At 35.7% G+C, this 16,501-nt stretch overlaps 1 protein-coding gene across 5 annotated transcripts in view; it reads left to right on the top strand.

Moving 5' to 3' along the window:
• Positions 1–16,501, top strand: part of DACH1 (dachshund family transcription factor 1) — a 355,980-nt gene that overhangs the window by 317,088 nt on the left and 22,391 nt on the right. For 3 of the 5 annotated variants that reach the window (XM_032099932.1, XM_032099931.1, XM_032099934.1), the window contains 2 exons: positions 2,126–2,269; positions 2,739–2,807. In XM_032099932.1, coding sequence (XP_031955823.1) covers positions 2,126–2,269; positions 2,739–2,807 — 213 coding nt within the window. Of the gene's footprint in view, positions 1–2,125; positions 2,270–2,738; positions 2,808–6,759; positions 6,827–16,501 lie in introns of all 5 variants that reach the window. The other 2 variants (XM_032099935.1, XM_032099933.1) reach the window with 1 other exon arrangement.

The following is a 16,501-nucleotide window of genomic DNA, read 5'->3' as shown; positions in this document are numbered from 1 at the left end:
AATATGAGTAATTTTTCCTTTTTTTGTGGAGCATTGGATTCACTGCTGCTACTGTATGTTCTAAAGAGCTGCTTATTTACTGTACTGCTTCCTTCCTTCTTTTTAAATTTTCCAATTAACGATTCTTAAGGCTGTAGGATGTGTCTCATCAACTGGTGAAAGTAGGATAATATCTCTTCTGTGAGCAGCTACACAGTAAGGGTTTGCTAATTCTGGCTCTGACTGCTGTAGTCACATCTACAATGTGTCAGCCATGATGACATTTTAATTCAGAAAGCAACATATGTTTCCTTCTCATTTATTGCAATCACTTTCAAAGTACTTATAATGAAAACATTAAAACCATGCAATGATTCAAAATGTATTTAGTTTAGCCTTTGTATAGATGCTAGATGTTCTTTGATAGTATGAGCTAATTAGACTGTAAAGTAGTTGGTGTTGTACAAAATGAGAAAGAACCAAAAATTCCAAAGTCTTGGATGTAAATTATGTAGTTATTCTGACTACAGGATATGTGCTTATGTTAATTTTGTGCCTGAACAGTTCTGTATGGCAGCACAAAATATACAAGATCATCTAAAAGGTGGTTCTTCTTAGCATATAAATTAAAGAGTAATAACAATGAACAGTTCCCTTTAAAAATTTAATTATTTGCATTTTGTGAAAGATACCACCATCACAGTCTACTGTCCCTGGGGAGTATGAACTGGTGGAAGTATATTTTTGTATTTTCCAGCATTCATTGCTAGGCAGGTACTAGAGGTTACTTTGGAGTGAGATACAGGTCTAGATGGATTTTGGCATGGAAACTTAACAGTTCCTCATATCTGGATTTGGTAAGGGTAATTCTTTTCATGTGTGTAAAGAATTCTTTAGTGAGTAATTTAGTAGGTAGTTTCTTAGTTGGTGTAAAAATAACAGACTCTCCTGGAAAGAATTATCCAGAAGATCTTGGGACAAAAGATTTCACATCCGTGAAAACCCTAAATGTACTATTTAAGAACGGTTGGGGTGTGGCAGGGGAGATAATGCTATGCTTTACAACTTTACATGATTGCTTCAGAGGCCCACTTTGGTTTTAATAGAGTAGAAAAATTGGTTGACATTACCCTTTTCCAACAGGAGCATAACATGTGATATGTTCCTTTAGTTAGGGATCCTGCAAGTCTTACCTTTGTGGTTGTAAGAAAGAAAATTGTGATGAAGTCCCATCCTGGACTTGCCATCATTTTCCTACAGAGTTTAAGCTGAAGAGATACAAGGGAAAGATTTTTTTCTAAATAAGGACTTTCTATACTTAATTTCAAAATCCTCCTTTCTTTACTAGTATTTTCCCTCACATTTGACATAGAATTGTAGTATTTACTTGACTGGAGGATCCAGCACCATAAAGGATTTGCCGCAAGTTCTTCAAGGTTAGATGGCTGATGGGACAGGCACCAACAGAAAGCAAGAAAGAGAAAAAGGAAAGACAAAAGGGAAATGTGGGAAAGGAGTAAATATGGGGAAGAGACCAGGCACCAAGAGGTCAGATGGCTTGCAGGAAGCAGATCTTGAAGGGGAGTTAGAAGTCTCAGGGCCTTTCCCCAGGAAATGAGGACCAGAGGAGGGTGGGGAGTGCCCAGCACCCAGGCACATGGATCCCCCCTCTTACACAAGAGAAACTGCAGGGAGGCAAGAACTCCATCACTGTGCATCTATTAACTGTGCTAGGGGAAATAGAAATGGTGAAATTAATTCTGAAAAACCACCTCACTCCAGAGACAGGGTCTTATATACGTCAGATGATTCAAAAAGTACATTCCATTGCTGGTTTCTGGGGTTTTCTGATTTGAAAATTTGCATTCTCAGCTGTTTATTAAAAAAAAAAAAAAAAAAAAAAAAGAGTAAAAAAGTCATTGCTTGATACCGCGTACTCTTTTGAATATTGTCACATAGAACAGTAGCTCTTAGAATATTCCAGGGTGATTCCAGCAAATTTCAAGTAATTTAAATGGGTATTGTGTAATTAATCAATTTATATGAATGTTGCAGCTGTAGCATTTCTCAGGACTCTTAATAGGTAATCGTGCAGCCAAGTTTCAGATCCAAACTGGAGTATATTGATGTTATTTTTTTTTCACAGCAATAATTCAGAAAAGGCTAAAGAAGGAAAAGAAGGCAAAGAGGAAATTGCAGGAAGCACTTGAATTTGAGACTAAACGACGAGAGCAAGCAGAACAAACACTGAAACAGGCAGCTTCAACAGATAGTCTCAGGGTCCTAAATGGTAAGAAGCCAATTTTTGCCTCTGTGTCATTAACTTTCAATTTACGTGCCAAAAGAATCTTGTTATATTGAAAATTTATAACATGATGGAAAGGGACAAAAAAGAAAATCTCCTTTCTTTCCTTCATTCAAGTGATACCTCTCTCTTTATTACTTTTTTACTTTATATAGTATGTGCAAATAAACTCACTGGAGAGAATGTTCAAACTAGGACAATTTTATATTATTAGCTTGAGAAGTCCATTTTTTTTTCTACCTTTTTTTCTCCCCCCCTTTATGCCTGAAAAATCTATTGCTCATTAATCTTCCCAGTCTAACAAAAAATTGTCCTGGCCTCCAGTCATTGTTCAACATTAAAAAAACTGACAAAGGTTGATTGTATTGTAATTCAGCATTGGAGTAACAGGTTGTAAAAAGGGTTATAAGAATCAAATGAAATATGTGTCAGTCTTACCTTTCTGTGTTTGTAGACTCTCTGACCCCAGAGATAGAAGCTGACCGCAGCGGGGGCAGAACAGATGCTGAAAGGACAATACAAGGTAGGAATTTGCAAAAGGCTATAAATCTAGATCTTGCTATATGAGTTTTTCCTCAGCTTTAGACTGCTATTCAAGCATGTAGCCTACCATCTGGGCCACATCAAAACAAGTTCAAACAAGGTCAAGTTCATCTTGCTTGTTTATAAGAGAGAATACATTCTGTGCTGATAGATTTTCTTTAAATTAATAGGTCATTTCTGTTTATACAGAGCAATTAAAGAAGAATAATTAATTTGAAGCAGTATCGGGTTGAATCTCAGACATGTTGAACACAGTTTTTGTGAATGTGTGTAGTTTGATTTGAGTTAATAATGTTTTTAAGGGTATATTTGAAGCATCTTGAGCCTTTTAACTGTACAAATGGCTAAACCTAATGGGTAGCATTCAAGGCATGATGAGAATTTCATAGCTAATAGTCAGTGGCAGTTACTGAAAGGTGTGTTTCAATAAGCTACTCTGAGCATTAACAATAAATAAGCTGTTTATTCCCATCTTGAATTTTTCATTTACCACATCCCATTATTTACATTTTAATAAAACAAATCTGCTGAGTAAATTTATACATGAAATACTAAAGAGAGCCATATTACTTCCCCTGTGAATCTAGATGTATATATACGTTGCAAACATCAAGATATTAGTAAAGACCAAATTTTGAAGATAGTATTTATGTTATAATATCTATTCTTATCAACAGGCTAAATCTACTTACATGAATACTAAACAATAAAAATAGCAATCGTTTTCAACTGTAAATGAAGGTGCTTTTTTCAGAGGCAAGCCTTAAAGGATTAGCTCCAGTAATCACACTCAATTGCCTTTATTTTGCATTTCGAAGTCAATCATCCTAACAGTATCATTTGACATCTTCTGTGGGTTATTTAATCACATTTTCTAACTTCCAAGGAGTTGTTACTGGTGTGCCACAAGGAGACTGTAACAACAGAATAAAAAAGTCAAGAAGCTTTTAATGGATTGAACATATAAACAAATACCAAAAATGCAGTAAGTTCTTATGAAAGGCAAACACATATATATAAACAAATACATTTAAAGCAAGTTATGTCTGCGAAGTCAGTAACAAAGAAGTTGGAATATGCCAGATTAAATGTTGCCTGGGAAGTGAATATATGTTATGAGGTCTATTATCCCAGATTCCTGCCTTCCTTCCCGTAAAATGTATACATTATTCAAAGCACCATTTGACATAATTCATTTGGTAAGAATTCAGCCATTATGTCTTTTGTTATAATCCAGACATTTTGTTACTTCTTTTGATGCTAAAACAGACTTCTAATTTCTTGGGAAGCCATGCTGCTGCACCGGTCGCTGCAGTACTTGCACTCTTTGCAAACATTAATTGCTCCATCTTCAGAGCATTCTTGCACGAATTGAAATTTGTAGTATTCCATTCGGAGTATTGATAGCTGGGAAACAGACTCGAAGACAGATTAAGATGACATATTACTTAACTGTCAAGTATCAAGGACCTAATTTTTCAGGATGCTTTGCATTTTTGGCAAAAGTATTCAGGTGTAATCAAATCACTGTTCCTGTTGAGTTCAGTTTCACTCATAGGCTGAAATATCAAGCTGGATATTTATAATATTTATAATAAGAACAATACAATTTTGGAAGTATGTATTCTAAAGGACTTATCCCAAACTATATAGGAACAGCATTTCAGCTTTTGAACAATAATTGTGCATTCTTTCCCAGCTATCCTCTGCCTACTATTGCTCATTTCACATATTTTCAATTTTGAAATAAATGAAATCAAGGATTTACAGGAGACGTTCTCAGTAATGACTTTTCCTTGATTCATCTGTCCAAGATGATGTACATTAAAAACAAAACTAAAATCCACAGATGATTATTTAGTTCGAGGCTGGACCATGATATTTTCTGATTGTGATATTGAATCATACTGCAAAGGCAACCTTAATTCTGACATTTCCTGTACCTACTTTGCACTCTTAACATATAACTAAAGCAGAGGGTCTATAAGAAAAAGGAAAGAATAAGCAAGAAATCGAGTTGTCATGTCTTACAGCTTAATGTATTCAGCTCAATCATAGTACAGCAGTTCAGAACTTTTAGTTCTACCACAATATATAATGCTACAACACAAATGTAATTGTAGGAACACATTGATGTTGTTAATCAGTCATTATAGGGTGACAGGCTTCAGAAATAGTTCAAGAAACAGTAAGTAGCAGGCAAGTCATGCCAAATGTCAGGACTCTCTGTGTTCATTTCCAGTACTGGAAGGAGGATTTCCTTTCACCATAAACTCCCTTTTCTCTGTGTCCCACTTACTATGTATCCCTTTGTATCTGTCCCAGTTCCTCCTACTTTCTTCCTCCTCCCTCTAATCCCACTTTTTGTCAATTGCTAATCTGACTCTTTTCCTTGCTCTACATTACATTGCGCTTCTTTTTTCCTAATTTCACATTCTTCCAGCATTCTCTTCTGAACCTGGTTTCATGCCACCCTGATTATTTCCTTAATTACAAGCTCTTTCTCTCCCAGTGACCTCCAGCCCCCTGGCTGTGTCTGACCCTTCCTGTTGCCTCCTCCCCTTACCCAGTCATTTCAAGAGCTGCATTGACATTCCCTGTTACCAGCCTTCCCTGTTGCAAACCACATCTCCATCTGTAGTGTCTGCTTTCCCTGTCTCCCTGTCAGGCTCACATTCCCTACCAGTTTCAGTATATTTCTGTTTCTTTTTGTGTACCTGCCTGGATATCAGGGAGGGAAGCACTGAGAGCATTCTGTTAGTATTTCAGTATTTAGCATGGCAATTGTAGGCAGGAGTGAGGAGAAAGAATTGCAGGGAAAGAACCACTTCATTCCTGCAGCACTGGAATAAAGCATGCTCAGTACAGATGGAGCCCTTTACCTGCAAAACTCTACAAAAGCTTTCCAATGGATGAAACCTTTTTCCAGTACTTTCTTGGATTTTGTTTGGGGCAACAAAGACCCTATTGTCACAATTAAACACTATTTCAATTGTGTCCTTACGTTTTATCTGTAAATTGTATTTTGTATACTTTGGTATGCACTATAAAAGAAATATTATATACTATTCTAAATACAGTATATTCCACAATTAAACAAATAATACCACCTCCTGCACCTTTCAGGTTCTGGGGAAAAGATACTTACTAGGGAAATACTTTCTTATTCCTCTCAAAAATGTATCTGTGTCTCAGTATCAAAGCATGCCTGGGGTAATAGTCTTTTTATCCACAATCATTTTTCAATTTACTGTGTTGAGCATGCTATGCAGCTCTATAACTAAGCAAACAAAGGTAGGAAAGCTGTAGTGCTCTGTAGGGAAGTGTTATAATTGAAACACAAAGTGTAATTTCAGCATTTAAGAAAACATTATGCAAGAAAATCGTAATTAAAACTAAAGATTTTGTTTACTATTTATTATGAATAAATGGATACTTGTCAGCTTGAAGTTATATCTAATGTTGCTATTTTTAAGTAACACTTTGAAGAGTAAGGAATAGGACTAATTTAAGCGTAGAAGATAATTGCATTTGTCAATAAGGGGGTATGTTCTGTTCTATTTTTTTGTCATGTAGCACTCATTTAGATTCACTTTTAATGCATGTAAAATCTTTTGTAAAATAGGAGCGATAATAAAAAGGAATTTGAATACAAGACTATAAAAAGAAGCAATGCGGAGTATTTTAGAGTTGGGTTTGAGTTTTTTAAATACTGAGTAGATAACAGTTTGTTGCAATATCCATAATGTTAACAAATAATCATAATAAATGATTGAAATATGGATCTCCGATGTACTTACGGTTTTTTTTAAGAGATATAAATAGATACTAAGCTATTAGAAACTGGTGTAGACACTGGTTTTAAATGTTTTCTTTGCTTCTGTTTTAAATAATAATAAAGCAGATTATCCTCTTCTCCATACATATTGTAGGTTCACTAGATGCCTATGCCTAGCTCCCAATCCGGTTTCCCAAGACCCCCTCATCCCACACAAAAAGGTACCATACAAAGATAATGTTTGACTTTTATATACTGTTTTGTTACCAGACCTCTTACTAAGCACTAGAACAATGACATTTACTGCTGCTTTTACTTTCTTATTTCCACTGATTTTTTTCTTCTCCATCTGGTTACTTACCATGTATTTGGCTGCCTACATTATTATGTTTTATTTTCCTCTCTCTATATCCCACATTCTCAATTTTTTCTCTCCCAGCAGTTTCCCTCCCAAGTCCTGTACCTTCATTTTCATTCCATTTAAACACAAATCGCTTTACACATTATCTAAAACCTTCTAAACTGTTCTAGTTCTGCACCATCTTCATCATTGACCATTCTTTCCTTGTCACGTTCCTGTCATGTGTTCCTTTGCCCAGATCGGTCACAAATGGATAGCTTTTGTCCCAGAGCTATCCTGGTAAGAACAGGAAGATGAATCAAATTTTCCCTCTTTCATGCTGCTATTTTTTTGTCTTTTCAATTTATTTCAAATTTTCTAGCAATTGCCTCAGCTTGCAACTTTTCTGCTTTCTTCCAAATAATTTCCAACTTCTACATGCCATCATTCCAGCTGCTCCTGAAATCAGCTCCATCATTTACTCCTATGTCTTCTTACCCTGCTCAGTTCCCTGAATTCTCAGGTGTATCTGGTTTTTACCTCAAATGTCTGTTTTTGTTGCAAGAGGCCCTTTGCATTTTCCATGTCCTCAAAGTTCTTCCATCCTGCTCACTCTGAATCAAGTATTTCCTCACCCATGTATTATTCTCCTCTAGTAGAAAATTTGTTCTCCTTGTCCATTGGTCAGATTTTCACACCTCAGTTCCTTATTCTGCTGCAAATATTATTTTTTTCTTCTAGCACATTATCAGCCTTTCTCCAGATAAGTCTGTTATCTACTCTCCCTGTCCCTTAGCAAAATGAAAGCCCTTTCCCACCAATGTCTTGCTTTTCTTTAGTTCTCCACCTCTTCTCTAGAAACATATTGACAATTCAGTTAAGTGTAATGCTAAGTGGTTTCAGATTATACTTTCCTGATGTAAGAAAAATACCCACACAGCTACCATGCACACAGAACCTTCCAGGGCCATCTGTCTTTCTCCCCTCCCAGAAAGGACGAGAGAGGAAATAGGGATGTTGAACAGATTCAGGAATAGAGAAAGAAAGTAACAGCAATTCAACACACTCACTGCATGGTCCTGTGTGAAGTTCCTTGTAAAGCCTTTGGAGGCTACTGAACAAGAACAAGAAAGAAATTATGATTTAAATTTGCCCATTGTAAGAACCTAGTGTGTGCATTTTGCTGCCCAGATATTAGGTGACAGCTGCCCTGCAGTTGCCCTCCACATTAATAAAAATTACTTATATACAGCTTCAGTCATTTGAATGGAAACCTAACCTAAATTGTTTCTGCATTGGTTTGAAACTTGTTTAATCTATTTTTCAACACAAAAAATCCATGTAATAATCTGAACTGATAGTCCTTGATTCTTTCTTGTTATATTTGTGTTTGAAAGATGGGTATCTGAAGGATTTCCACAATGAAAAGGAACTTTTGGTGATTCTGTGAAGCTACTGCACACAATTCTATTTCTGATGTATAAATCATAGACAAAAGTGTGTGGAAATTTGTGATGATGTTTTTTATGAGATCAAAACCTTTATTGGAAAAGGCCATTATCAAGGCTGTGAAGTCAAGCATTCCAAAATTAGGAAATGGTAGAATTAAGGTTGTCTTCTGCACCTTTGTTCAACTGTCTTTGTGTATGTGTCATGATACAATCTTTAATTATATGATTAGATACTGTATTTTTCACAATACCTTGTCTCATTCAGTGCAGAGGACAAAAATATAGGTGAATAAATGGATATGTATCCAATATTTTCTTTATCTTCAGTGGTCAGTGTGTGTTCTAATGTTTTACATAATGCTTGGTTTATATATAATACTTCCATCATTAGACATCATGCTTTACAGAATAGTTGTGAATGATTATCTAAACTTCTTCCATATATTAAATCTTAATTTTGGCCTTTTCTAACAGCTGAGGGCTTTGCTTCACTAATGTCCTAGATAACTATCCTCTAGGGTTGTGTTCTTAACAAGTAAACTACAAAGTCAGAGGTTTCACTGTGAGACAACATCTGAAAAACATATGGAATTGAATCTTAAGATTTACAGTGATAAAACTAACCAAGTAACTGATAAACTGTAATACCTTAACATGAGCAGTGTGGCCTAAGGAATGACCATTTTGCTATGGGAGTTTTACAGATACTTGCTATGATAAAGACAATCTTGGGATACATTTTGTGCTCTTGGGCACAGAATCTTCCTTTCATTTTTCTTGCAACCTGTATCACCTCTAGCAGTGTCTCCATCAGGCTTTCTTTTTCTTGGGTCTCTCTCATTTCTGGGTTTTCTATCAGTCTTAATATCAACTTTCAAATTTTATAATCTTTTTCTTGACCCTTTTTCTCTCACACCCTTCAATGCAAGTTTCTTTTTATATCCATTCATAATTCCAGCCTCTAAAGTTTTGACTTCTTATGCCCAATATCCTTGTTAAGCAAGATCCAGGTGTCTCCAGATACTGACTCATAACACTCCATCCGTATGCCACATGTCCAGTTACTCACCAAGATTTCTCCCTCTGAGAAACCTCAGATGACTTTGCTTGACTTGACTTTCTTGCCCTATCTGTGTTCTGTCTCCCCTCTTTCCTTCTATTCTCGACCACTGGGTTCTGTTCTTGTCTATTAATACAAATAATTCAGTCCCCCAACTTCAGCCTCAGTTATTGTCAGCCAATCATTTTTATTACTTTATTTCACAGAGTCTTCCAGTGCACTGGTTTCTGTGTTTCTATCTATGTATTTAGCCAGTCTCAGTCACTCCCCCAGTCACATTTTCTGTCCTTGTTTCCAATTCCAATCACCTCAGACTTCTTGTCCTAATTTCTGTAAATCTTGAGTATTTTTGTGAGTTCATGTTTGTAGACTTAGAGAAGATTACTGTTGGCTGCTAATCATAGATAGGATACATTTTCCAGTGCACGACTACTCTCAAATTAACTAATGCTTTTTAAAAATAGTTTTCAATATCGTCAAATGACAGAACATTTATTTCTTTCCTAGGGACATCAGTGTTCTTTGCAGCACCTTTAACTAAGATGTCTTCTCTTTAGTGTTTTCTTCATTTATTTTCCTCATGATATTGACTGTGATGACCAGCATTAAGTATATTTCTTTTATGTGTAAAGTCCTTTCAATAATTGCATCTTTCTCCCAGAGCTTCTGTCTCCTATCTCTGCATTTCTGTCTGTTCCTTTCCATGTCCCCCTTAATCTAAAGCAATTCCATTTGCATCCATAGCTGCCTAAAGACGAGGTCATCCAACTGTATAATTCCATGTAAAACAATGGCCATATGTTCTCTAAAGTATTAATTGATTAAACCTAAGAAAAGCATCTGATTCTTTATACATTTTACCAAGATTTTTCTTGCCCTTTTTTCCTCATCAAAACTCTTGAAACTGCTAAATGTCTCTCTATGTATATCAACTTGTAAATTCTGCATTTTTATTCAATTGACACTTGCTCATCAGTTATTCTGGTTTTATCACCACTTAGTAAGTACTATGGATTTGTTGTTACTCATTTATTGTTGCATGGGACTTCTAGCAGAAAGGTGCTTGGGTTTAGTATAGAGCCAGAATTCTCAAATTAATGGATCAGGTAATTTGAAGAATAAAAATACATTTTCATTTTCCCATGTGACATTCCTTCTTCTCTGTCGACCCACTTCAACACTATTTCAGCTTCCCCTGTATTGTTGCTTTCTGATTTTCCTTCCACCTCTGTTTCACCTCCTCCCCTGCCAAGTACTACTTCTGAATGTCCCAAATATTTCTTAATATGTCACTTCCTTGACCTACGAGGCAATGTGTGCGTGTATGATCTGGAGCCATGTGGCTGCTGGTTGACCAGGTGGCTGACTAGGAGGCACATGCATTCTGAGGGATCAGTGACAAACCAGGAGATATGCATTTTCTGCTGGACATCTTGTTGCTGCCTCTTGGCAGCTGGGCAAATCAAACAGTACGTGATGCTTCTCAGCAGCTGAAGGGCCAAACAAATGGTTTTTCAAACTGCAAGAGACCCACAGCCCACCTGTTGTGCAGGCCTGCTATAAAGGTTGAACATTTCAGCAGGGAAAAGAAGTCAGGAGCTGGAAACAAAGCTGTCAGAAGCCTGGAAGGCAAAGGGATTTTTTTTTTCTAGATATGTTGAATAACTGCCCAAGGAAACATCTGCTACTTAGCTAGGCTGTTTATGGAAACAAACAGCTGACTATTCTAGACCCATAGAAATATAAAAAGGTTCTGTGAAGCAGCAATGACAAAACAGTGGACTGACTTGTTTGGAGATAAACATTTCTGTGATTTTTAGGCCACTTAGCCTGTTATTCCACTAGGCCAGATTAAAAAAAAATAGCAAAAAAAACCAAACCAAACCAAAACAAAAAACCAAAAAAAACCCAAAAAAAACAACCAAGCAAAGAACCTAGTCATTTCCATTTAATTTGTCAATAAAAATTCCTTTATTCAGCTTAGGATTCAACAAGGACTATGAAGGCCTGCCAATGTGAAATAACATGTCTTGTGAAAGTGTGACTTTCAGCCATATGACAGATAGCTTTTGCATTTTGCTTTTTACCTGGCTATCAGGTTTCTTCCTTAAGTTTTCTATTTTTAAGATTTCTAAAGGTCAGTAAGACAGCTGGTTTCAGTCTCTACAGTTTTGATTAACTGCAGGCATAAGAAAGGACTGTCTCTGTAATGTGACTGCTCTCCTTTGGGTTATTCTACCACCTCTCTAGGTAAGAGTAGTCATCCGAGGTACCAGAAACGTGGGAAAGACAACAGAATGGAGCAAAGCCATTATAGTGACCCACTGGAAGTGATATCTGCTGGTTTTTTATTGATCCTTCTCTGCATGCTAGAGTTTGTCAAACCAACTGAAGCCTTGGTGAAAACGTATGCACATGCACTGTTCAATTACAGAAGCTGAAGGGTAGTGTGTTTTCTGCTTTGCTTTTCTGTCTTATGCTCAAAAGAAAATTTATTTTCAGACCTAGTGGTGGTCTTAAGGATGAGACACTGTTAGAATTTTAGTGTCTAACCCTCAGTGACATATAGTGGAGCTGCCTTACTAACTCCCTCTGGTTAGTCCATCTGATTCTATTTTAGTTTTGTTCAGTCTTCATAAAATATTTGCTGGTTCAATGCTGTTCTTATTTGCAGTAACACATAATGCTTCATTTTCCTCCTGATTAGTGCCTTAAACTTCAGTTGCTTTTTGACTTCACTGTGTAACACCTTGTATTAATGTCAGGGTCATGCACTTATTATTCATGTGAACGGTGCTATTCACTTCAATGAAATTATATACATAATAATAAATAACAACATTAATCTGTGCGCACCACCTTGAATTTCATTACTGTTGCAGAAGATATATCTCTGAAAATAGGTTCTCTTATTTTTTATGCATTTTAGAAAGAACTTGGCTCTCTCTATGTACACTAATTTAAAGATTTTTTTTTATTTCTCCTACGCTTTACAAGCTTTACCAGCTCACAAGTTTTAAAGACACTTGTTTTACTGATTATTTTGGCTTGACAGACTATCCAATATAGTTTAGCTTTTAAACCTAGATTCTATAGTAGGCATTTAAAACATCTCTTGCTAGTTCATGTCTTTTACTGTTGATACAGGAATACTCGATGAGGAAACAGATGTTAAAGATTTATTTTGTTTCATATTTCATTGACCATGGATAAATACTGAAATTATCTTACAATGCATGGAAACCAAACAGCAATAAGTATGTTCCCTATCCCCCTGCCCAGGAGTCAGCACTTTGGCAGGTTTTCAACCCAAGCTAATCAATTAAAGACAACATTGATTAACTTAAACAGAAGGTGGTATTGATTGCAGGCAGTAACCTATAAATAGACAATTGTTTCATAGCGTTCATAGGTCACTGTTAGATACACCTTTAAACTTCAAGGTACATAATCCTGTTATCTATCACCCAAAAGGCAAAGGAAGGGCACAGAGTGAATATGCATTTACATATATGTTGCAAAGTACTCTTATTCAACTCTCACATTCAACACTTATACTCTTACATAAAATTTTTCACAGTTTATTTGAAATTGCTATCTATTGCAATTTACGTCTCATTTTATAGCTGTATATATATGAAGCTGATGGAAATCAAGTATGTTCCTGACTTTTCTACTGAGATAAATGGTTAATCAATCAGATTTTCTTCCAACATGGTACTTTAGTTCACTTTTAAAGGAACCATATGTAAAATTAATGACTAAGCATGAACAGAGTCAAGTGGGAAAATTCAGGACAATAAGAATATTAAAAAAAACCCCCATACTGTGCTCCAAAGAGGCTATTAAAACTTCATATAGAATTGTTTTGACTTTCATTCTCATTCATCCTACACATTCATCTTATTCAAAGAGGGAAGGATAGGATGGATGAATTCTTACTTAATAGACTTCTGAGGAAACCCCAGTTGTCATGCTACCTGGGAAGGATGGGCACTGCAAGCCACCATCCTAGGTATTTTTGATTCCCGTGAGTACTTTGTTCCCATCATCTTCTCCTTCAGAAGATAACTGAAACCTGAACAGGCAGGTAGAACATACATTTCTGGTATAGTCTCATCAGCTAAAAAATAACTTTTTCCCTTTTAGAGAAAGAACTAAAAGCCTTGCTTTTTTTTTAATAAATCAGGATGAAAAATTGATTAAAACAACATCATTTCAGTGAAACGGTGTTTCTATAGCCTACCACGAAACAGGTGTAAATAAAGTGGATTTCTAGTTCATTCACATCATTCACAGCTGAACTATAATCCTGAGTATTCTAAGGCTGGTTGAGGAGCTAGATCTGCTGGATGTAAAATGTTCATCAGTATTTGCCTCTACAGTGTGTAGAGAGCTGTCTCTTTTTCTCTTGCTTGTATTTTTTTTCCCTCAGCCACATTTACTACAACTTAGACAAGTGCTAGGAAGTGGCATCACATCATGTTAAGATGTGTCATAAAGAGGATTGTTTCTTGGCATTAGTTTTTTAAACTCTATAAAGATTTAAAAATTCCTGACGTTTGTGTATTATACCCATATAAAGGCATTTCTTCTTTCAATATTAGTGTTGCATTCTTCTGTTAAATCCTTAAGACCTCACATCAACAGATGTCAAAATATTTAATTATTTGAGATTTTTCTAATAGATGCAATTCTCTTGTGACTTGTGTGAAGCATGAGGGAGACAACTCTTACACCAAAATAACTGCAATATTTTTTAATTCTTCTAAAAGGATTGTGCTTTGGAGAACTAGTAATGTAGACTAGTAGCCAGTAAGTTGCTTTATCCATTTGGCACAAATAAGAGGAAATCTATTAGACAGGGAGATCCATGTGTCCTTCCTGAAAGGTGCTACAGCTTGAGTAGGTAAAAAGAAGCATCCAATCCAGATTAGATTTCAAATCTTGAATTTCAAGTTCAATGAGACTTAAACCAATTAATATGAACAGTGGCCATCCTGTTCAGTGGCCCTTATTGACTATCAGCCACCATCTGCATCAAAGAAGAAAAAATTTCTAAGCAAGCCATGTGAGGCAATCTACCAAGGAAGGTCATAATCAATTTCCTATCTTATCCCTGAATGTCTGAAACTCTGAAATGAGGTTTTCAGAGAGAAGTTAAGATATTGTTATCTTAACTTTAATTCTTACACTATTTAAAAAGTTATTTAGTTGTCCACAAGTAGATAACTTGTGCTATTTGAGATGCTCTAGTGCATCTGAGACATCTGCATCTGCATCATGCGTCCAGAAGATCCAGGCCTTTCTGGAGCAGCATCTGGAAGCCTTACAGGATGTGGAAGGCTGACTCAAATCATACCAGATGTTGAATCAACCCCTTTTACTCATTTAGAATGCCTTTGAACATACAACATTCTATACTTGGGTTATATTAAATGGAAATTCATCGTTTATTATATATATAGAATAAAAATATATTTATTGCTGCTTTAATTCTAAAGGGGAGGCCTATGCCACTCCTATAATTTTTACAAATGAAGATTCATGGGATAATTTCTCTAGATCTTGCTCCCCTGTTATTTGCGGACTAGCTTGTATTTAACATGGCATTTGACTAAGAAAGGAAAAAGTGAAATAGGGAGAAAAAGTTGTGGTTTTAAATTATTTTTTAAAGAAGCTCAAACTGACTGACTTTCAAAATGATCTGATCATATTTACCATGTGTGACTCAAAAGCAGCTCTTTGGTCAAATAAATAAATTGTCCTGAATATGGCAGCTCTGAACTCTGCTAATGTGTCTTAGCATAATCTAGTACTTTCTCTGTTCTTTGGAACATATTTGACTTCTATCTGTACATTCAATAATAAAATCATTTCATAGCTGCCTCCTTTTTATTTCTGATTTGAAACAAATAATTCATTTTGGCCTTGAAGCTTGCAAGAGTAATCATATTAAAAAAACAGCTAAAGAAGAAAAGTTGGTGTTCAGCAGACATTCAACAGAAGTTATTTATTTAGTGTGTAATTCTTTTCAATTGCTAGTGTAAATAAGTATATTGAAACAAACTAAAACTAGGCATCAAGCTGAAGGAAAGCGTGTTTGTGCATAATAGTTCTGAGAAATTGTTTAAGGACAGATTATTCATGAGAAAACACTAATTTTGTAAATCTACAAAAATTAGCTAGTCCAAAATTAGTTTCTTAAATTTTGGTTATTTATTTTCAGAGGAACCTTAATCTGTTATAATGTTTCTTCATGAATATGAGTTTTAGTAATTAGATGCTTGCTCATTTTTTTATTTGTGTTAGTGATTCCAGTTTGCAGCCTTGTGGCTGTCTCAGATAAATTGTTTTGAGCTATGCCAGGAGTAACTGGAAATCTACTAGAGATTTTATCATTGTAATATCTGAACAACTTTGCAGTCTTTAATGGATTTAGTCTTCACATCAGGAAATACTCCTGTGATGCAGAACAAAGCAATTATCTTTATATCATAGAGAGGCTATGAACTTGATCATGGATAAATCAGAAATCTGGGGTATATCAGAGACTGAACCTAAATCTTGCAAGAGCTAAAGATTTTATTCTGCCCTTCATGTTTTGCCCTCCCTATTATATGTTCTTTCATGCTTTCTCATTCTACAGGCATAGGGGAAAACTAGATGGAATTTACAAACTTGAATATCAGTGACAGGATTTATGTCCCAACACTCCATGCTAACAGAGTACATGGAGCACATCATCTGTGCTTGCTCTGCACTTGCTCAGACTGATGGCTAACCTCTGTGAATATCAGGGTAATGACAAAGTGCACCTGGTCTAAGTCTTTTCAAATCTTTTCTTTGTTAGACAAAGCTTTGAAAATATAACAACATATGCTGCCTAGCATTATTTGATTATTACTTGATTTTATATGAATGCTACTCACATACCAAGTTGACCCTATGTATTCATCTTTTGTGAAAAAGACCTGACATAACTTCTAGATTCTGGTACTTCTACATAAATATAGCCAGTTTGGTTAAAACACCTTGCATAAAG

This window comes from Corvus moneduloides, chromosome 2, assembly GCF_009650955.1.
Source record: "Corvus moneduloides isolate bCorMon1 chromosome 2, bCorMon1.pri, whole genome shotgun sequence".
NCBI classification, from domain to species: Eukaryota; Metazoa; Chordata; class Aves; order Passeriformes; family Corvidae; genus Corvus; species Corvus moneduloides.
Note: the sequence above shows the minus strand (reverse complement) of the source record. Positions and strands in the feature narration are given on the sequence as shown.